The 23,700-nt window shown below is 40.3% G+C and overlaps 2 protein-coding genes across 3 annotated transcripts in view; both read right to left on the minus strand.

The window, feature by feature from the left end:
* LOC101845018 (double-strand-break repair protein rad21 homolog) overlaps positions 1-1,717 on the minus strand; it is a 34,695-nt gene extending 32,978 nt beyond the window's left edge. Inside the window, exon 1 of one of the 2 annotated variants that reach the window (XM_005103163.3) lies at positions 1,530-1,717. The gene's annotated coding sequence lies outside the window, so the exon portion shown is untranslated. The remainder of the gene's footprint in view (positions 1-1,529) is intronic. The other variant, XM_035971017.1, reaches the window with a different exon arrangement.
* A 14,279-nt stretch (positions 1,718-15,996) lies between these two features.
* On the minus strand, positions 15,997-23,182 carry LOC101845563. Its single transcript, XM_005103165.3, has 6 exons — positions 22,913-23,182; positions 20,468-20,614; positions 19,259-19,314; positions 17,755-17,834; positions 17,052-17,146; positions 15,997-16,311 (listed from the first exon to the last, which is right to left on the minus strand). The coding sequence occupies exons 1-6, from the start codon at positions 23,052-23,054 to the stop codon at positions 16,268-16,270; spliced, it is 564 nt and encodes a 187-aa protein (XP_005103222.1). The 5' UTR covers positions 23,055-23,182; the 3' UTR covers positions 15,997-16,267.
* Positions 23,183-23,700: the final 518 nt, after the last annotated feature.

A 23,700-nucleotide genomic window follows, 5' to 3' on the forward strand; every position in this document is an offset into this window, starting at 1 on the left:
GGGGGTGGCAGAGAAATAGAGAGGGTGACTGCTTGATTGAAATTATGACATTGTTCTTTTCTTCAAATTGTGATTCCTCCAACTCCAAAACGGTGAAAAAACGATCGTTCATTAAAAAGACATCCGCTATCTTCATTTAGATTTAGATCTAGATATATCTAGATCTAGGCTAGCCTTGAAACTAGATCAATGATTTATATCTGTCTGTCTAGATCTAGACCTAGGCCATAGATCTAGAACAAACCAAGGAGAGAAAACCTAGATCTAGATCTAGTTCTACCCAGAGCCAAGAGTCAAGAGGGCGCTGAAACTTTCCGAAATCACAATGACAAACGAGTTCCCCTACCAGGTCTGTATACTTCGTGACTTTGTTCCCGGTTACCGGGTCTGTATACACTCCCTTAGGAAAAACAGGTCTTTTTTCACACCGGGTGAGAATAGTCTACGGTGGCAAGTCTCACCCGGGGTGAGAGGTCGATTGTATTTCTATTCTCACCCCGGGTGAGAATAGCCACTTCCTTCACGAAAGTGATACAAGCTGCATTCTGCGCATGCTCACAGAAACTGAGGAAGTGACCTCGTTTTCGCTGTTCTTTTTATCCAAAACAAAGCAGGAGACCGGGGGTTGCGCATCCAAACAGCAACGCTGTGACGCTGTGAGACTCTACTCTAGATCTGATCTAGATTCTAGAATCTAGAGATCTAGATCTAGATCTAGGCTAGCCTCGAAACTAGATAGATTAGATCAATGATTTACGTCTGTCTAGACTATATATCTAGACCTAGACTCTAGGCCATAGATCTAGAAGAGCCTAGGTAAAATCTAGTGTACATCCATGGTCTACCCGCTACCATGAGCCAAGACCAAGAGGGCGCTGAAACTTTCCGAAATCACAACAGTTCCCCTACCATTCTGTATACTTTGTGACTTCCCGGTTACCGGGTCTGTGTATACACTCCCCACCATAAAATACGCGTTTCCCGCCCAAAATTATATTAGATGGATCTAAAGTTATTATTTTTCTTTACTTTATAATGATAGCCTAATCGTATTCTTAAATTGTTTAATAGACAAGATGGACAGACATACGACTGTGTTGGAGCGAAAGTCAAGGAAAACGTAAACTAACCAGTCTCGCGAAGTCTAACCTCTCACCCCCGCCCCGGCTTCGGAATTGGATCAATAATAGACGAGGGGAACACAACAACAAGCCTCACGATCTACACACCACAATGGCAATGTCAAAAAAGGAGGCAACAATCATGTGAAAATAATTACTTCGTAGCAATAACACACATTTGAACAAAATGCATAGAACATTGTATTGCAAGATCCACCAACCATAATAGGCTAGGCCTACAGTCTACTTCATAAACAGCATCAGTGTTGGGATAGACAGCTTGCACGGGCAAATGTGGAACGACACGACGTGCACTTCTTGCACAAAAATCCGAACGCCTGTCGCCATATATTCCAGTACAATTCGATACACAACTATTGGAATTTCTGTTAACAGAATTTTACTCACCTTTTTCTTAACTGTCCCAGTGGAAAATGTGACAAATTAATCCAGGAGGTCGATCAAAACAGTACTTCCACGGTTTCACCATCATTCACATCGGAAAAACACCTTCTCCAAAATGGCGTCTGTATCATTTCCCGCTTGCATTCAGTGAGTTCGATTACTTTTCAAACACAATCGAGTACATAATTTCTCTTGAAGTTGTTGGCTAGGCCTAGGAAATCAAAAGTGATTTGAAGAACTTGTCTTGTTGTAGGCCTATATTTAAAAATTTTGAACACATATCAGAGTAAAAGCAAGTTTTTGAGGTGAGAAGGATCCCAGCTCCTTACTAACACTAAAAGAAAAAAGTCGGCGAACAATAATTATAAGACCCCTTGCTCAGAAAAAAAAAAAAAAATGGTATTCAATAGGCAACATTTCACATAGATCTAATGTAGAGACACAATTTTCGTTGAAATTTGATCCAATAACCTTGTACTATATAATCATATTACACGATATGACTCTGTAATAAGTGAACGGTTTACGAAAAAGACAAGCATTTAGTGCTTGCAATAAGGCCTATAATATGCTACAGGACCAAGACTTTCATTTATAATACCTCGTAATGCACAGGACCTTATACTGACGCCACGTAGTGTCAGTGTCAGTCATCGACTCAGAGAAAGGAGCTCAAGCAAATGATACTCCAAATGTTCTTTATACATTTTATTATGGTAAATTAAAATTCTAGTTCATAAATTCAAAAGCAGAGTTCCAGAAGTAAAAAAGAAAAACTACAATAAAAACTGAAGAATGTATAGGTCTAATATATATATAAACATATTAATTATATATAATAAAGGCTATTCCAACACATAATAAATATTCATTATGACATAAGTGTTAAAACAAATAATGTTATTAAGGAGGTCGACGAACAGCATTTTCTTGCACAATGGTAGCAGACTAGAACATATTTCAGCATGCATTTGTTATTGTACTAACGAGGATGAAGTTAAAATAGCCTAATATATCAGAAAATTGTAAAAATACGAATACTCGACATACTTTGTAGTCGATTAGGTCAATTTATTCAAACTGGGTCGTATTCGTTTGCGCAAACTTTACGCGGACAGCATTATGCAAATGAGTCAGCCAAACAACCTGAAAGAGCTACTGCATAAAAACATAGTTCGCTATGGTCATCATTCAATTGATACTTAAATAGATTATAAACTCTTTTAAAATATGTCTGTAAAAGAGTTTTGGCATTTTTTAAATCACATATAAACAACAATGGAAAGCAATGTTTTCTCACAAACTGATTAATTATATTTTGGTGAAATTAGTCCGACATGAAAAACATAGGAATGTGGCCTGTCCGGACAACTTTCTTTGACGACCTTTGAACTTTAACCCATTGACAATCAATATCGAGACCTCTATACCAAAAGAGTGGGCCTACGCTGCAGGCCTACTGAAATGTACAATAATTTTATTTTATTTATTATATCTCCTGTAACTTCCTTGCTCTGTACTCAAAGGTAGATCTAGTCTGATATCGATAATAATATTATGATTGAGAAAGGGTCGACTGGGTTTGACAATACCAGAACCAGAAACATGTCTAAACAGCTCTGCTCATTCTTTGGGGACAGGAATGAGTTCATATTGAGTTCTCCCTTGCACAAAATAAATGGAGGAAGTGAGTGCACAATAGAACCTCATTGAGGGTGGGGGTGGGGGAGTACTTTTTCTGTATACAACTTGTCCGTATGGCAAAATTGTCTGATTTCAATAAACAGCGATTTACTTCTGATCACGTGCGAATGCTTGTTTGGAGTTAGTAAATTCATCAGGGCTCAATGCTATTAAATATTTAATAAAAGTAATAAATTTTGATCAAGGGTGGAGGGGGGGGGGGCTTTTAGTCCAGGCCAAGGACTACTATTGGTCCAGGCAAATGCCCACGCTTGGGCTCAGGTGTTTAAGCACACGACGTTTTACCTAGATATTCGTCTTCAGATTCAAAACTCAAAACAAAATGGAAAGTCCCTATAAAATAATACAAAAACGCCTATGCGCTTTATTCATAATCTCTTATCGAGCCCTACTTCAAAAGAGAAAGTGTCTCCATGTTGTAGAGTAGGCTTAACCGGAAAATTAAGAAGAACGACAAAAACAAAGGTACATGTAGTATGAAAGAGTCTTAAGAAAGGGGACCATAATTATTTCGAATGTTTTTGTTTTTGTTCTTTTTTGGGGGGGGGGTTTCTAGGAAGGGGGGGGGTGTCATGAGTTGATATCAAGGTTTTCTTGGGATCTATAAAAGGCCTAGGCTGCTACTTACTTACTTGTCCACTGTGTTGGGGTCACTGCAGTCGGAACATGTCCATCTCTGCCCCCCCCCCCCCTTCGGGATCCATCGCAGAGTCTGTCTACTTATATTCTCCATCATGATCTGGTTGGAGATCCGTCGGACTGGTCCGCACAGATGGCTGTGTTTCCCCTCTCCTCTTTGGATCCCCTTCTCCTGCAATCTCCCTAGAGTGTGGGAACCGCTATCCGCCCTATTCTTCCTCAAATTTTCCCTTACAGCAGTTAGGACGGTTGGTGGGTCCAGTGTCAAATTCCCTCCCACTTTTGCTTCTCCAGCCAGCTTGTCTGCTCTCACGTTGCCGGTTACCCCCGCATGACCCGGGCAGAAGATCCAGGCCACTCTTTCCAGGCTGCTCTCCCTGATCGTAGCTCTCCAGTCCACATACAGCATCCCTTTCTGTATCTTCTGTAGAGTGCTCATTGAGTCAGTTATGATTATTGCTCGCTGATGGCTTGTGTTCTTGGTCCAGTGTAGAGCTTCACTTATGGCTTTTATCTCCATACACATACTTGATGTTGTCAGTGCAGTTGCTCCACTTTGCTCTTTCACTACTACCCCATCAACTCTGACACTGAAGGCCCAGCCCGATTTGACTCCTCTGTTGACTGATCCATCCGTGAAGATCACAGCATCTCCATGTTCGCTATGCTCTTCTATCAGGGTTTCAATTTCAGCGTTTGTAGCCCCAAGTGGCCAGTTGCGACATTCTCTACCCAATGTTGCCTTCGCTGCTGTGTACTCTACTGAACCTACTGTGACAGTGAACGGGCAGAAGCTAGCAACTGTGGACAAGTTTGTGTACCTAGGCAGCACTCTTTCTCGCAGTGTGCACATCGACGATGAGACCCATGCTAGAATCGCAAAGGCGAGTTAGTTCTGCGTTTGGACGTCTATGTTCGTCAGTGTGGGAACGCAAAGGAATGAGCCTATCGACCAAGCTCAGTGTCTACAAAGCCATTGTCCTCACCACACTACTATATGCAAGCGAGACCTGGACAGTATACCAGAGGCACGCCAAGAAACTCAACCGATTTCACCTCAACTGCCTCCGCAAACTGCTCAGAGTGAAGTGGCAGGACAAAGTCTCAGACACTGAAATCCTCAAGCAGACAGGTATGTCGAGCATCTTCACAATGCTCCGAAAGACACAACTCCGCTGGGCTGGCCATGTAGTCAGAATGCCAGACGAGCGTCTGCCAAAACGCATCCTATATGGAGAACTTCAGACTGGAGCACGCTCCCATGGAGGTCAGAAGAAGCGGTTTAAAGACACCCTGAAGGCCTCTCTGAAAGACTTCGGCATTGACCACAACTCGTGGGAAACGACAGCCCAAAACCGTGCAGCCTGGCGTGGAGCCATCAGCAAGGGAGCGGCAGCGTATGAATCACGGCGTCTGGAAACAGCAAAGAGCAAGCGCGCAACAAGAAAGTCCCGTGCAAGCAGTGCTCCCGCAATTCATGACCCTACAGCGCAACCTTGCCCTCACTGCCCAAGGACCTTCAAGGCGAAGATTGGCTTAATCAGCCACCTGAGGACCCACCCCACTCTCCGGATATGATGAAGAAGGTCTTCTTCCCTCAGGAAGGACGAACACCACTCTCCGAGCGCATCATCGACCACAACCCAATCCCTGCCTCTCCTGATGTCTTGTATCTGGCAGCACTCGTTGATGGTGTTCGTGGCTTGAGTCATCCATTCTGTGCCCCTCTTTAGCCTTGATGGTATCTGCCGTCCCACTTTCTTATGTAGAGGGTTCGTCTCGTCTGCACTGACTCGCAGAAAGGCTTGGACTTGTGCCAGTTTGTGCCTCTCGTCTGCACATGGGAAGTCTAGGAAGTATCTCATTGCTTCAGTTGAGGTATCTCGTGTGCACCCCAGGATTGCTGTCATTCCTTCATTTTGTAACACCTCGAATCGTTGCAGTTGCGCCTTTGATAGGGTCAAGAGTCCGAGCCCGTACTCTACGACAGAGAGTACCAGTGTCTGGTAGAGGATGACAAGGATTTTCTGGCTCATCTTAGCTCGGGACATCATCTTAAGGGCTGTTAGTGTTAGGCCTTTTCTCGCCCTAGAGATTGTTCTCGTGATGCGATCTTTGCCAGAGAGAGTGCGATCAAACGTGATGCCCAAGTACTTCGGTGTGGGTTCCCTGTAGGTTGGTATTTACATGTTAGGCAACTCTGAACCATTTGATCGACAGATAAATAATATACATGTAGAAGCCTACTGCTTGGCAACGTCGTTGGCTTGCAGTGAAATTCCTAATTCTTACGGCACTAGACCAAAAAAAAAAAGAAAAAAAAGAAACAACAAACTAACAAAAACACACGACACAAACAAAAAATACACACACAAAAAAACACCCTTTAGATGTAACCCCCAAGGGATGAGAAAAGGAGAATGGAATTTTAAGGCCAAGCTCGACCTGGAAGCGAGATCTCAGTGCTGATCTCAGACATTAGGGGACACACACACACACACACACACACACACACACACACACACACACACACACACACACACACACACACACACAGAGAGAGAGAGAGAGAGAGAGAGAGAGAGAGAGAGAGAGAGAGAGGGAGAGGGAGAGAGAGAGAGAGAGAGAGAAAGAAATCAAGTACCGTATAAAAAACTTCACCATCATTCTTCTACATAAATATATGCGAGAACAAATTTCCCCTTGCCAATAATAAAACGGGTGCCCGCGCGCGTGCACACACACCCACACACACCCACACACCCACACACACACACAGTGCGCGCGCGCGCACACACACACACACACACACACACACACACAGTGCGCGAGCGCACATTTCACTCATACAAGTTTACAGAACCTCATAACTCTGTCTATAAAGATAATACTAATATACATATGCCTACATATATTCCTATATTATCACCCCCCTCCCCCTTTCACCCGTTCGAATATTCCGTCTGTCTGTCTGTCTGTCTGTCTGTCTGTCTGTCTGTCTGTCTGTCTGTCTGTCTGTCTGTCTGTCTGTCTGTCTGTCTCTCCATCTGTTCGTCTGTCCGTCCGTCCGTCCGTCCATCCATCCATCCATCCATCCATCCATCCATCCATCTATCTATCTATCTATCTATCTATCTATCTATCTATCTATCTATCTATCTATCTATCTATCTATCTATCTATCTATCGAGTATGTAATTCCATTTCTATCCGAACCCCCCCCCCACTGTCATATGCCATTCATGCCAGCAATAACCTCCCCTTACTTGACATTACACTTACAGTTATAATACATTTGTATTACATGTTACTGTATTCTTACTATCACATGACAGTGCGTGTTCCAATAGTCAAGAGTGTGTCAATCAATCCCCTCCCCCCAAAACAAACAAACAAACTAACAAGAAAACGACCCCCCCAAAAAACAACAACAACAAAACAAAAACAAAAAACAAACAAACAAACAAAAACAGCAACAACAAACAAACAAAATAAAAACAAAACAACAACAACAAAAACAAAAACAAAAACAAAAAACCGCAAACCAAAACAACAGCAACACACGTGCACACACACACACACACACACACACACACACACACACACACACACACACACACACACACGCTCTCTGTCTCTCTGTCTGTCTGTCGTGTCTGTCTGTCTCTCTCTCTCTCTCTCTCTCTCTCTCTCTCTCTCTCTCTCTCTCTCTCTCTCTCTCTCTCTCTCTCTCAGTTGCCATGTCACTTTTCAATTAAAATGAGCGCCAAATTCGCTGAGTAATCGAGCGAGGCACCCACAACGTACAAAGGCACAAAGAATTTAAAAAGTTCCGGTATCGTGCCTCGGATCGTCAAGGACGACATAATTTCATTCCATTTTCAGTTTTCAGTAGATCTAGGCTATAGTATTCGTCGTCGAAAAATAATATTATAATTGTGCTAACGTGAATAATTGATATCTTTGAGGAGATATATTAAGCTGTGAGCGTCGAGTTAGATTTAGATTCTAAAATGAGCATTAACTGATCATAATATGTGTTCTCAACTTGCTTTCTAACTAATACAACGCTTAGCCAAGTCATAAGTACTTAAAAGGAAACCATGCATCTCCGGGTTCAGATAATATAATTTTACTCTCATATACCGAGCACACATTCATAATGATCCATTTCCTTTCTTTCCCAAACCAATTAGATCTAGATCTACATTTCGTTTCAAACAAAAATTTGCCGATTTCTAAAATGATGATTATTAACGAACCTTCAAGAGGAGGTAGCCAGAAAAATCTAGAGGAAAAGCGTCCAGTAATTGGCGTACAATACTGGACTAAACTCCGTACTACTCTTTAGTACCTGATGTGAGGTCAAGGACATTTTTGATAGTACATGTATAATGATAATGATGGGGAAATGAAAACAAGTAAAAAAAAAACATCACTTGACTTCGCAAAGTAACTGATCAGGGGACGTAGCCGATAAAATACGCGGCGTCATTAAGATGGAATCATTTACTTCCCTTTATCTTAGTCTCTCTCTCCCCCCCCAATATCACCAACTTCCTTCTTTCGTTTGTAATATTTCCAAGACAAATTTAAACACTGCCCGAGTCATTTGTGAACTGTTCTTGGTTCCCTGAATAATACATAGTTAGGCCTACTTGTTTTTGTTATTTTCCTTCTTCAGAAAAACACTTTTAAAAGCGGATTGCACTGCTAAAAAAAAGAAAACAGGGCGGACGTGTAAATTGAAAGATCCTGCCCGTAAAAAGTACATGTAGATCTAGTAAAAAAATACCCCATTATTTATTATAATTTTTTTGGCATATATTCTGGTCAACTTTTACAAACAGATCTGTGGAGTGAATTTTGCCCTTTAAAATACAGGATACATCAGGGGTAAGAATCTATCTATCTGTTTGAGTCTCTCTCTCTCTCTCTCTCTCTCTCTCTCTCTCTCTCTCTCTCTCTCTCTGTGTATGTATGTCTGTGTGTGTGTGTGTGCTTCTGTTATGTGTGCGTGTATGTGCAAATGTGTGTGTGTGCGTGTGTGAGCCTCTCTATAATGTATGCAGTGACACTGACAGATTGACACGAGTCTTGGTTGCCATCAGTTTCTGCTTTCCTTTAATATCACCGAGCTTAGTTTTGATAAGAGTTTTATGGCTGTTGCATCTTTTATACAAGTGCTGAGATAACAGGTCTTACTAGAGAGTAGCATACTATAAAAAAGGAGGAGAGCTAAGGGTGATACATGTTTGGATAGGATTGAAAGAATTATGAACGTTGAAGTTAAGAGGTGTTACTAGAGAGTGACGTACTTTAAAAAAAGAAGGAGGAGAGCTAAGGATGATGAATGTTTCCTGGGAAAGAAGGAACAAACCACACCAGAGCACCCAGTAACCACCCACACTGAGCTTTTGACTCTACACGCACAAATACAGAATAACACTAACACGGATAGCTCGAATTGGTCTCGGACCGGCCTTGGCAGTTCAAGGGATCCGTAGTTCGAGGGATATCTTACAAAAATAAAGAAGAAGAAAAAAAAACCCAGGACCGCAGGCGCAGTTCGCCGGATGTGTGATTTCGAATGCAGCATTCACCATCCTCAGGAATATATGGATGTCTAAGGAACTAGGATTGAACACCAAGCTGAGGATCTTCAAAACAAACGTGAAGACTGTTATACTGTATGGTTCAGAGACATGGAGATTCACAGCATCAGCAGCAATGAAACTGCAGAGCTTCATAAATGGATGCCTAAGATGGAGAGTGGGGATCAAGTGGTACGATCGAGTCATACGATGAGTCACAAATGCTCAACTGTGGGAAAGAACAAGCCAAAGGCCAGTAAAGGAAGACATAAAGGTGAAGAAATGGAAATGGATTGGGCACACCCTGAGGAGACCCCCGAAAAGCATCATCAGACAGGCTTTTTGTTCGTTTTTTTAGTAGAAGTTTTACGGCGCTCGCAACTGCATAAGGTCATATGAGCGCCAGAAGATTACAGGTGTTACAAGAGAGTAACAAACATAAAAAAGAAGTAGGGGAGATAAGAACTGAGAAACTCGCTGCACAACAAGAGTACACTGAAGTAAACCGGGAGGTAAAGAATTCCATCAAGAAGGACAAGAATACCTACCTCAATGGCCTGGCCGAAAAGGCAGAGAAAGCAACAACAGACGGGTACTTGAGGATTGTACACCAGACAACAAGAACTCTTTCAGGTAGGTTCAGCAAGCCCACTCTACCATTGAAAGACAAAGAAGGAAAGACTATCTTCAACCCAGAGGGGCAACTTAACCGATGGAGAGAACACTTTGATCAACTACTGAACAGACCCCCTCCAGAAAACCAACCAGAAATTCTTCCAGCCAGAAATGACCTCCCAATAGACACGGAACCACCTTCAAGAGAGGAAATTGCAGCCGCTATAAAAACACTGAAGTCCCACAAGGCAGCTGGTCCCGACCATATACCACTGGAAGCCATTAATGCAGAGAAAGATACGTTTGTGGAAATTCTATATGCTCTATTTGAAAAAGTTTGGCAAAAGGAGGAAACACCATCAGACTGGAAGGAAGGCCACCTAATCAAGCTGCCAAAGAAAGGAGACCTCAGCAACTGTAACAACTACAGAGGCATTACACTCCTTTCCATACCTGGGAAAGTCTTCAACAGGATACTCCTGGAGAGAATCAAGCTGACAACAGATGAGAAGCTTCGAGGAAACCAGGCAGGATTCCGCAAAAACCGATCATGTGTGGACCAGATCGCTACTCTACGTATCATTGTTGAGCAATCGCTGGAATGGAATTCACCACTCGTGGTCAACTTCATTGACTATGAAAAGGCGTTTGACAGCGTGGACAGGGAAAATCTGTGGAAACTCATGCGGCATTTTGGAATACCTGAGAAAATCGTCAAGCTTGTGAAGGCCACCTATGATGGAACAAGCTGCCAAGTCTTCCACGAAGGATAACTCTCAGAACCATTCCGGGTACAGACAGGAGTGCGACAAGGATGCTTGTTCTCACCTTTTCTCTTCATACTGGCAATTGACTGGGTCACGAAAGAAGCCACCAGAGGCAAACGTAATGGAATACAATGGATCCCTTGGCAGCAGCTGGACGACTTGGACTTCGCCGATGACCTTGCACTGCTCTCTCACACACATGCTCAGATGCAAGAAAAGACCAAGGAACTCAACAGCCTATCAAGGAGTGTTGGCCTACGTATACATCCAGGCAAGTCAAAAGTAGTGAAGCTAGGAAAAGTTTCAAACCTTGCTGTGACAGTGGAAGACACTCCCCTTGAAGAAGTGGACTCCTTTACCTACCTTGGAAGTGTCATCGATGGTAAAGGTGGAACCGAGGCAGATGTTAAAGCAAAAACCGCCAAGGCAAGGTCAGCCTTCAAGCAATTATCAAAATTCTGGAAAGCAAGCAACATCTCACTGCGCACCAAGATTCGACTTTTTAACTCCAACGTCAAGTCTGTGCTCCTCTACGGCTGCGAAACTTGGAAGACAACGAAGACAGTACTGAATAAGGTCCAGACTTTCATCAACAGATGTATGAGGAGTATTTTAAGAATTAAGTGGCAGGATAGAATAAGAAATGAAGAGCTGTGGGAAAGGACAGGACAAAAGGATATAGAAGTAGAAATAGGACTAAGAAAGTGGCGATGGATGGGACACACCTTAAGAAAGCCCAGCGGAAACATCACAAGACAGTCACTGCAGTGGAACCCACAAGGAGCACGAGGCAGGGGTAGGCCACGGGAAACATGGAGGAGATGCGTGGAAAGGGACATGAGAGAAATGAAGCTCACTTGGAACGAGCTTGGAAGGATGGCTCAGGACAGAGATAAATGGAAGGAGCTTGTATGTGGCCTATACCCTGCCAGGGGTGAAAGGCATTGATGATGATTGATGATGAGGGGAGATAAGGACGATAGAAGCTAGATGTTTGATAGGAAAAAAGAAGCAAACCACACCAGAGCACCCGCCAACCACCCACAGACAGGCTTTGAGGTGGAATCCAGGAAAACGTAAGAAAGGAAGACCAAAGATGACATGGAGGCTAGCGGTACAAGCGGAATTGGAAAAGGCGGGGACATCATAGAAACAGCTAGAAAAGGATGCACAGGACACTGAGGACAGGCTTCGCTGGAGAAATGTTGTTGATGGCCTATGCTCCACCGGGAGTGCAAGAGAAGTGATTTCGAGTTTTCTGTGTTCGACCTTTCTATGTTATATTGTAATTGTTTCTGTCAAGAAAGGAATGCAACAACACAAATGATGAACACTTAACTCAGTTGATAATATGCTAGATTGTTGTACGAGTATGAGTGACTAGTTCAAATCCAAAATGGTAGGCCTATATATTCTTATTCAGGAGATTTCATTGCTCTCCATGCACCATTCGGTTCAATCAAATCCTAGATAACTGACAAATATAAGACTAAAAGGCCTGAGCTTAGGTATGACCCAAACCAACAAACAGTTGGAAAGGGTGTCAAATCCATGCCATTCGGCATTTTCCAAGTAACTAAATAGAACCATAGTCTTGCAGAAAAGAAATCATCAGCACAGAGTGTGTTTATAAGAATCTGCTTTATTTTTTCTCTCACAAATTATTTCAACAAAATACACAACAGTTCCAGATCGGTTCTTATCATTACGGATTTCCATAGAAATGTGAGACAATACACCAGTACTAAGCAAAGTGAATACTGTCAGTAAGTTAAAAAAAAACAAACAACCAAAGTACAGAATTTCTCCCAAACGATAATGTTTTTTCACATTATAACATAAATACATGTTTCTTATGATCAATCAAAATCTATTTTCATCTACAAATATTTTTGTAAAATTGACTTAGTATGGGGATCATCTTCTTATCCATATATTTGTACTCGAATGAATGCACTAATAAAATATTCATTTCAAAACAGAATAGAGTAAATATGTAAAATATATGTTAACATGAGACAGGAAGTATTTCTGTTCAAAGAAGGCAACTGCTCAGACACAGATCTGACAATATCTAGCCATCCAACAATTTTGTAAAGGTTCTGTGACGAATAAGAATCAGAAGTTTGTGTTAGACTCTAATCATAACAAAATACTAATCTTTGACACATTTGGGATAAAAGTTTGAAAGAAATTAGTAGAATGTTCCAGAACACAGACAAAAGACAAGTTATTAAACGAAGTACAGATTGGTTAAGTCTCATTTATATATACAGCTTAACATTATAATACTTTAATGGCATAAAGGTCGGACAGACATTAGATCTAAATGGAGCAATAGTGAGCAAATATGTTGTACTTCTTGGTTTAAGAACAATTTTCTCAAAACATCAAAACATGTACACTAGATTCTAAAAGAAAAAAAAAAAAATTGTGTGGGAAAATAAATGCACACATTGTATTGAAAAAAATATTTGGTGAAGGTCTTCTTGAGATCTCCCTACTTACACTGTGTTCAAACAGTCTTTGGAGCATGACATCACATCAAACCACATGTAGATCTAGCTCCATAGAGTATGGAGAGCCCAGATGTGCCTAAAAGTAAGATAATTTAGGTTGCCAATAGTTTGTTTGTTTGAGTAAAGAGAAGCACATCGGCACAATAATAGTCATTTAGTACTGGGTAAAAGTGAGACAGACATACAGAAACAACAGAAGGAAGGTAAAGCATAAGGACCTGTCAGTGGTGCTCTCCGACCACCCACGTTGCCAATGAAGGAGAGCTCAATTGTACTTTTACTGGAAGTGAAAAATAGGTCAGCAGACTTAACTATACGTATATGAATAGGACAAATTCAACTGGCTCATTTCCTGCCAGTTTCATGTAAACAAAGCATAGAACAGCATAATTATTATCAACCATGGTTACAGTGACAGCCTAAAGTTTAGTTAGTCATGGCAATTTACTATCTCTCTATTCTAATCTAAAGTAGCGACAACGACTTGTGGTGGTCATCATAGAGATAAAGAATAACATCATCTTTGGGAGAGAGTATAAAGCAAACTAAAGATGACAAAAAAACAAAACTACAACCAAAACCCTCTTTAATAAGAATAGGAACACAACCAGATAAAACAAATATCAAACAAGGTATGAGTGAACACAACAAATAGAGATGCAAATTTGCTATGGAAGTAACATGCAATTATAAAAAACATAATGTGTCCACTTTTTTAAGTGGCAAATTCTTTGTTCGACAACTTCACAAGCATGGAAGATGATAAACGATTTGTTTGAAAAGTTGATATAAGTCAGTTTCAGCATTTGAAAAGTTTCCGGTGTGTTTAACAGAGGAAAATTCATGTAAAATGCCTTTCCCAAAGACACAACGTTGGGCTCCTGACAGGATTCCAACCCGTGACCTTATGATTGCCAGTCTGACACTGAGAGCCTAGCCATAAAGCCACCGACGCCACAACGAACAGAATTTCATCAAGCAAGTAGGACTGGTTTTCGTGTGGGCCTAATTATTTACAGTATACAGTGAATGTCCTCTTAAGTCTTGGATTACCCAATCAAAGACAGTTCTGGGAAATGTGTGACCCAGTTGGCAAGCCTGTGTTGACCAAGCTGTTTTAAGATATTGGGCAAAAAACTTCCATTTTGAAAGGACTACGTATTTTTGATTTCACAAATTGAAATAGCTATACTATAACGAAACAAATGTAGCCACTAAACGGTTGCTGTTTCACCATGTGTAAGGCTTGAGGAGATCTCTAATTTGACATGCAGAGGGTAATCATAATATTGTCACAATGCGACTCATTTTGTCGTGTTGCTATATATACTATATTATCTGTGTGGTTCTGAGGACATACACGCAGTGCTTAATGAGTATTTACTTCATGAAAGGCAAAGTGAATGCTACCGGCCGATACAACATATGATAAAGTAAGAACTCACAGCAGTGCCCAAGATATAAATACTATATTATAGAAACAAACACTTGAGAAAATCCTTGTGTACACAAGATAAATATGCAAACCTGACTGCCACATCACATGAAAAACTAATGTGCCCCCAAAAGTTATTCATACACGCAATCTTTTTGTACTCAGAACGGTAAAATATCTTTGAGGGTTTGACTCTAAAGACAACATAATATCAGATGAAATAAGAGCTTATATATTAGAAAAAACAACATAATCTTACCATATCTTCTCTATCTGGACGTAGCACTAGCACCATTTCAAAGTACATGCACATACATACATAAAGAGTTTATGAATGTGTAATGGGCATTGAAGCAGAGTGGATCTGTTTGTGTTCATTGAGGAAACAAACTAGCATGCAAAGCAAAAACGACCACCCCACAGATTATTTACATTAGCAGAATGTAGTTTCACAATTTATGCACGCCGCCATAAGCAAATACAGTACAACAGGGATAGGTCGAACACAGAAGACTCCAAATCACGCATCCGTCAAACTGAGCCTAAGGTCCTGTTTTTTGCTTCTTCTTTATCTTTGTAAGATATCTCTTGAACTACGGATCCCTCCAACTACCGAGGCCGGTCTCAACGAATTCGAGCTATCCGTGTTATACTGTACATGGTGCATAAACTAGCCATTTATACTGATACTATAGCTGTAGAATATTCTAAGATAGAAATCTGCTTGAAAGAATACATATAAAATCCTGTGTCAACTAGAAACATGCAAAGTCTTACTTTAAAGAAGGATATAGGCTACATCTGAATGTGACACAAAGAGTATCAATGTAATAGTGCAGTGTGAAGCATTGCTGAATTCAACTCCGCACCAATTCACATCAATAAAGTGTGGTTCCAAACACCTTTATAAATCCAGATGGCACGGAACTCTCCTTCGATATGAAAGAAGAGGTAGCAATAGTCTAATCGGACATGAATCCAAACCAAAAACTTCATTGCCGAGAATAGGCTGCCGTCCATTAGGAATTTCACCACGGTAGCTTTTGTACAAACATGATCAAATAAGCAATGCTCAACCGGGCAATCAATGTAGATATGCTTAATCAAAACAAGTGGCAAAACTGAGAGTAACATTTGATTACGAATCTCTGTAAAAATACTTTCGTTACTTAAAAATTTACCTCTCTGTTGCTCAAATTTTTTTTTAAAATCACAGTTAAAACGATAGGAAGTAGTTAATCAATAAAAGCAATGAAAACATTAAAATAAACACACTAATTACAAATAATCCCCCTTATGACAAAAGAAATATTACAATACGGTCATTACATCCACAGTCAAAAAAGCTGCTTAAGGTCTCAATATTCTCAGTCATCTTGATGAACATCAAAGACAAAAACACGAGAAACAGTCTCGAATTTATCCTATTGTGACAGGGGAGAGAACAGCATTATGACTCTCAGTCTTGTCAGCTCGTGTAGACTTTTGGCACAGCTATTAAATTGTAGACCTCTGAAAAATAAACAAACAAGAAAGTAAAAGTGGAGTGAGAAAAGTCAAGGGAAATTCATCTTCTTTTAATAATCATTATAATAATATTGTTAATGACAACTGTAACATTACACATTTTCTCTGAAGAAAATTTTATACAGAGTCGAAACCAAAAACTTAAATATACACCATAAGCATTGAAGTTACTGACATTTATCTCTAATTCTCAGCCTTTAAAACATAACCATACAGTGGAAAATAATAGAAAACTATAAAGCAAAACATAAAAAAACAACTTAACATAATTACACTTGCATCATCAGCGCCTTCTGCTATTTTCATTGTCTGTGGAAGTGTCTCAGTAGGCCTATGTATTAATATTTTTTTAACATTAATTAACACTTCGCCATCAAAAGGCTCATACAGATTTTGTAAAAACCCTTGCCATCAAAGGCAAAGCCATTTTGGGAAAAGTCCAAAGAAACTGGGTGGCAAACATCGCTGATCAGCGAGATGTGACGGCAAAGTGGTACAGCATAAAGGATGATTAGCCAGTTTGTTTTTTGGGTATGGAGACCGCCATGAACAATAGATAGAAAGAACTACCGCTTGATTTCACCACGATTCCTCATAAATATATTTCATAATGACAGTCCAAGATGTCCACCTGTCTAGGACAACCGCATTTCTCCTCAACAACGAGTGGCCGACTTAGGCAATTTCAACTGGTTTTTTTATCATTGCCCGAGAGTCTGACTTACCATCTTCATGCATCACTTTGTCCATGATCAGGCCAACAAATGAAGACAGCTTGATTTTCATCTCTTGTACTGAGTTTGTGATGGCATCAAAGCCCCTGATGTGAGAAAATAAGAAACTTTTAAGACACTTGGCCAAGCCAACATTTGTAACAAGATGGTCTCCTTTCAATAAAACTTAGATTTACTCTATGAAGTCTCTAGAAGTTGCTACCAGTGAGGAGAAAATATTTATTCCTTTGCATTTCCAATTACTTATGCCACTGTACCGGTTTAGGATTTAACAATTAAATACTAGCTAAGCAGATCTAAAAACCTTCTTATACTTTCTATCAAGGCTCTTTTTAAAAGAGAGATATATGGAAACATACACGTAGGCTACACATTATTTTTTCATACATTTAAGTCCAGGAGAAAGAAAGGAGGAGGTAGGTGGATGAGGATGACAAGGAGAAGAATGAGAATAGCAGAACTAAGACACAAAGAGGCATTAAAAAAAAGATTACATTTTACAAATAAAAGTGAGAGAATATCTCAAGTGAAAAGCTCACAACATCAAATATGTCCTCTTGCTTCCTTGGACTTTAATTCAGACAAAGATTTATTAGCTGACAAAGTGTGTAGAAAAAAATAGGGGATAAAATAAAACAAAACAAAAAAACAACCCTAAACCCCTACCCCAGGAATTGTTACAATTAGAACTTACCATCCAATATGAACCCCACATTTCGGGCAGCTGGCGATGCTCCATGCAAAGCCTGGGAACCAACTGTCTGCTGCATATTTCTTAACAAAGAAAAACAGTGTCAGTATGTGCAAAGTGATCAGAAAATAGGTTGGTGATAATTGTTTCTCGTTTAGATAACTGGGTAGGCTTATTTTGAGGTGTCACAATCTGGCATCTGCGTTTGCTGCCATTTTTTGGTCAAAAGTTGCCACAAAAAGTGGCAAAAGTTGCCATAAAAGTTGCTATAAATTTTCAAGCTTTAAACTCACTGTGACGACGTATATAGCAATATGTTGATAGAGGTAACAATCTAAAGCACCAGAATTTCTTGTGCTCTGATTTAAGCATCCAGAATATCATTTGCAGCCACCCAGTGTGTAAAAATGTGAAAAATAATAAAGGTTTCACAAAAGAATGAAATCAAAATTAGAACAGCACAAAAATTAACAAATAAGGGCGTGTGTCCACTTATCCGAAAATTTGCTGTTTTAACCCTAACCGGGTGTAATTCAAGAAAAAGTAGGCCTACAGGATATAAACATGTAAATTATGGAATCACACACATGGGGCGTGCCAGTGTCAGTGTTTGGTATTGGTGGAGACCCGCTCTAACATAACACATTTATTTTTTTTTAAAGGTAGGAACAGCATCAAATTGAATGACATTACCATGTATCAACGAAAAAAAAAAAAAGAAAACAACACATCAGACATTAAAAAAAATAATTTAACACACCAACAAATTAAAACACAACAAAGAGGGAAAAATATAAGACAAACAGCAATATGAATAGTATGCAATGTACTTATAATCTCCACATGAAAATAGATACACATGGATGTCTTAAAGCTTATCAAAATACATGTCTGATATGTTATGAAGTAGCTTTGGTTTTTTTTGTTGAAAATTACAAAAATCGCGGCCGCGATTCGCAGACCAAAAAAATGACAACAATCGCGGGCCGCGACAAATGCAGATGCTAGCACAATATCATGGTTTGTGCCACTTTTAACAAAAGGAACCTTCAAAATTTCTGCTTTTATCCGAGAATATCTTGTGCTCCATACTGAACAATTTTACACCAGGAATCTAAAAAATTTGAGAAAACGTTGACAATGAAGCAAAAATATTTCCAAAATAAAAGGCCAGCACCATAGGGGTGAACACGTACACGTTAGTGAGATCTGATAAGTATACCAGGTCCATCAGCACTTTCATTTCATCAACACAAATACAGATTCCCTTCTTTCACATTCTCACGTTTTCTGCGAAATTCACTGAAATTTCTTAGCCGGGATGAAACCACACATGCATACTTACATGTATACACAAAAACACACACATAAACTTATATATTTATTGATTTATTCATTTCAGTCGGGATGAACTTAAAACTTAAAAGCAGTACCAGTATCACCAACAATAGCATAAAAGTCTTGGCAATATCAACATAAAAATCCAGGAAGTTAACAGACTTTATACCTCATTTGCTTTTTCCACATGAGCATTGGTTAGAGTAATCACTTCAAAGTAGGCACCTGAAAAAAAAAGGAAACACACATCAGGTCTGAAATCTTCAAGGCACAAAATAGTCACATAAATATATCTTAACCAAAGATTTTTTTAACAACAGAAAAGACATGATTAGCCTCAGAAAATAAGCAAGGGAGGATTGATGAACCAGGTGTGGAACTTGTTTACCGAGTGTAAGTCCTTGGAATTTTTATATTTAGAGGGGACTGTCTATGAAATTCTAACCCTAACCAAAATCAATACCTAACTACATCAATTAAAATGTTCAGAGGCATGTCTAGGGTGTAGCAAGTTCCCTGGGCACCATAATCCATTGAAGGAGAGAAGTCACAGTTCTGACTCCCCCTTCAACAACCGAATATACAGGTCTTCAAGAAAGGGCCAGGTAGGAGGGATGGATCGAGTCTGCCATGGGTGTCACTTTCCAAAGAGATACAGCACTGCTTAAGAGCGCTTATTAAAGAGGTTTGCATATATCTTAGTACTTTTTAAAAACAGAAAGTAGGAAAATGAATAATAATAATAATAGATAGCATTTGTATAGCGCATATCCCCGCTCAGCAGCAGGCTCTATGCGCTTTACACTATATTATCTAATACCAGCATCTGACTCTCTAGTAATATCATGATCTGAAAAACTAACACATATTGCGATTATTCAATGAGGAAAGATTTCAAAAATGGGAGGCAATTGAATTTCAAGAAGCCCTGATTATAGCAGAAACTAACGTCAGTGGGGTGGCCAACAAAGATCTTGGCTTGAAACACTTCTCCCATGTATCAGTCTATAGAAAAATAGTCTCATCATTTCAGCTTACTGTCACAACCCTCCCCCAAAATAATGAACTTATATCTGTAATTATATTTTCTGTAAGGGTAAATGATAGAACTTTAGATCGTGGAATGAAATTAATTTAATATACTTTTCAAGTATTCTGCATGGCACTGGAAGGCATCATTGAAAGCTTCAAAATCTTTTTACATCATATCCAGCTGAAATTTTTACTTACACTTTTGATTTTTGTATCATTCTGTCGTGACCACAATAGTACTAGATATCTAGTACCAACATGATAGCAAACTCATAGAAACAACATTTTCCTAAAAAAGATTAACAAATTATGTAACAATGCTACAATACTTATTGAATTTCTTCACCTTGAGGATTTTTGAAAAGCTGTATCAAGGCACGTTCACCACCACCCATCGAGTCATTCCTCTGGCGGTGGGCTAAAGTACTAGGAACAGATATAAGGTCTTCAGCTTCTGCCAGCTCATAGCCACATTTACGACAAAGCAAATACCCTGAGGAAGAAAGGATGCAAACAATTTTGATCTCATTTGGTTGTACATTATATCATTAAATGTTGTATTTATTAGTGGGCCAAAGGAGAACAGCCCTACTTCTATTCCAGATTTGATCCATACAACAGGTAAGAAATTGAACTTGGACAGACCAATTTTTTCTTCAGCTTCGACTAAATAGGCCTACTTCATGTTTGGTCTAAACAAAAATGCAGGTAGGGCATACACTCTACTTTGGTGGAGACTCAATTTCAACAAGGAAAAATAGTTTGAAGACAATTTGAGCTAATGATGAGAGCAGGCCCCAACCAAAAAAAAAATTATTTCTTCATAAATGAAAACGTTTCTATTTCCATAAATACACACCATGACAGTTTTTGTTCACTTTCTTTTTGTTAATTTTGATGTCATGTTGGTCTCTCTTTTTAGCCCGGAATTAGAGACTGAAGTGGATTGTCACACTTGTCTTTAATTGTGATGTCAAGGGACATGACTTTTATCTTTACTAAGGGGACAAGATAATTAAGGGAGACATAGCACGCCCTTGGATGACGTCACATTGAGCCGCGGGAAATAGGCTGACATCGTCTGAGAGATACTCACTGAGAGAATCAGTGGCAGACAGGACAAAGAGAAGGCAACATCTATCCTGGACAGGGCACCCTTGACAGACGTGACTCATCTGACCGCCAGGTAACTTTACATTTAATATACCTTAATTTTTTGCAGAGACAGCTCATTTCATATTAAATCTACGTATAGAAGAATACAACCGTAACAAACTGCTGAAAATTATCACACACTCTGATGCCTATGAGCTGCCTCCGACTCATCGTGAAAGTTCTGATTTCTCTTTTTTAAAAAGCAATAGTCTTTTACTGCAACATAGAGAGCCTATCAATTAAGTTACAGATGACAACATTTATCTTGCAATTTGTTTCTAGATTCTAGATCTAGAATACACATGCGACTAAATGTAGAACAATGCAAACTATTTTTAGGTAAGGCGGCCATCTTATGTGACGTCAGACCGGGATACCTCTACGATAGAGCTGGGTCGTGAGTGCGAGAATGGAACTGAATCACCCCTATTCCCTGAGGACCGCGATTCACTTCAGCCGAACGCGGAACAGTATCGCCTTCCGATTCCCGATTCACTCCCCTGTCGCTGTCATCACCTTGTGGCTTGTTTGTAACCTACTGCTGAGACGCGAGTCGAGTCACGAGCGCAAGAACGGAACGGAACACTTAATATGGCTCCCCTTATTTTACAAAAGATGGCATAGTCCAACTCCCCTATTAAAACAAAATGAACGGGTTCCACCCAACAGACAGAAGGAATTTTATGGAGCCATTGTTTTAGCGAATCATGGGGGGATGAATTTATGGGGGTTGCTAATTGAGGTCAGTAGAGCAACCCAAAGAAGGGTGGGGAGGAGGGGGGGCGGAGAGGATTGCGGGACAACAAGAGTGGGACTCGCGAAGTGGCGTTGACATAACACTGTTCCGTTTCACGCACACAACAAGCCCAAGACTTAGTGTTCCACAAGCGCTCACGTACTCGCGATTTATTGAAGCCGACTGAATCGCGAATCGCCACTCTCAGATTTGGAGAGCGGGATCCAGCTCTACTTTCCGATCACGAGACTACATCTAAATATAGCCAACCGCCTGGCACCAAAGAATGTGTAGAGAATCTTAGATGGCACGACGCTTTGATGTGATGTTTTTCCAGGAATAGATCTACTGGTAATGTGGATGCGGTGCTCTGATGATGCTGCTGCTTCTCTTCTGCGCATGGTTTATCGCGCCCGCGGAAGGAGGGGGTAATCTTCCGGCGTCTTTACGGCAATTTCTGCGTGCTTTATTGTCTTTGCGTTTACCGTGTTTCAATTTCAAGCATCACAATTCACTAGACCTAGATTTTTAGATCTAAATCTAGATCTAGACTCAACCGGAATTCTGAAATGTTATCAACATACCGGAAACCTTGTAATAACCAATCAGTAGCCTAGAGCATGGCTGACGGGCTGCAGTTAGCTGCAAGTGTGAAATTTTACAGTTCGAAACACATTGATACTGATAATACGCCAAACCACTGACTCTGACCCAACATGTCATTCCATGCGGTATCTCCAAAGATTCTCTAGATTACTACCTGATCTTTGGTATCTCCACGGCCTTCTAAAAATAGTCTGAGGGTATCCCAGGATGTGATGACATCACATTACTAAAATTAGCTGCCAGTCAGCCAGAGTGTCGTTCTACGTTTAGTTGCATGTCTAGAATTATACTTACCGTGAGCATGTTCATTGTCATCGCTGTACACCACCACACCCAATAATATCATCTGCAGCAAACAATATACAAATATCAATTCAAGCAAATTTGATCCTGCCTGAAGTAATCGTACTTGGAATCTTGGATGTTTCGTTGCCATACTACACCTAGGTTATGTAATTTAAACTTTAATGGTTTTAAAAATAAGAGTAGTTTAGCTCGTCTTTTTCCCAAAACTTTGTTCAGGATTTTCCTCTCGTCTACCCTGTGCCTGCAACAGTGGCTGCAGTTGTGTTATATAAATCGTCAGTGGGGGCATTCTAGTTACAGCAGTAATAAAATTCAGAGTTGGTGCCACTGTCAACAGTTTCGAAATTGTACTTGTTGTGACAATTTTATTTAGAAAGCAGAAGCAAAACCTGTAGCCCATATTACACCCACACCCACACACACACACATACACACACATACACACACACACACACACACACACACACACACACACACACACACACGCGTGCGCGCGCGTGCGCGCACAGAGTGGGCGAAAGAAAGAAGAGAGAAAGAGGGAGCGAGAGATTAACAGACAGACAGACAGACAGACAGACAGAGAGAGAGAGAGAGAGAGAGAGAGAGAGAGAGAGGTGGGGTGGGGGTGACGGAAAAATATAGTAACCATGATATATTATATTTCTTATAAATGGATCCCAGTTACGAAACGAGGAGCGAACCAATACGCAGATGAGGCACTCGAAAAAGAAGATGACTTCAATGCTCTAGTACTCTTGAGCAGCGCAGAGGAAAGC

The sequence above is a fragment of the Aplysia californica genome, unplaced genomic scaffold (genome assembly GCF_000002075.1).
Source record: "Aplysia californica isolate F4 #8 unplaced genomic scaffold, AplCal3.0 scaffold00361, whole genome shotgun sequence".
Classification (NCBI taxonomy): domain Eukaryota; kingdom Metazoa; phylum Mollusca; class Gastropoda; order Aplysiida; family Aplysiidae; genus Aplysia; species Aplysia californica.

What these genes read in the sequence shown, in the direction of transcription:
- LOC101845563 (XM_005103165.3), bottom strand. Translation starts at nt 23,054, where the DNA reads ATGGCAACGAAACATCCAAGATTCCAAGTACGATTACTTCAGGCAGGA. An exon ending in TGACAATGAACATGCTCACG is followed by an intron (nt 20,615 to 22,912) that starts GTAAGTATAATT and finishes TTTCTTCCTCAG; the next exon opens with GGTATTTGCTTTGTCGTAAA. An exon ending in CAAAGTGATGCATGAAGATG is followed by an intron (nt 16,312 to 17,051) that starts GTAAGTCAGACT and finishes TTTATTTTTCAG; the next exon opens with AGGTCTACAATTTAATAGCT.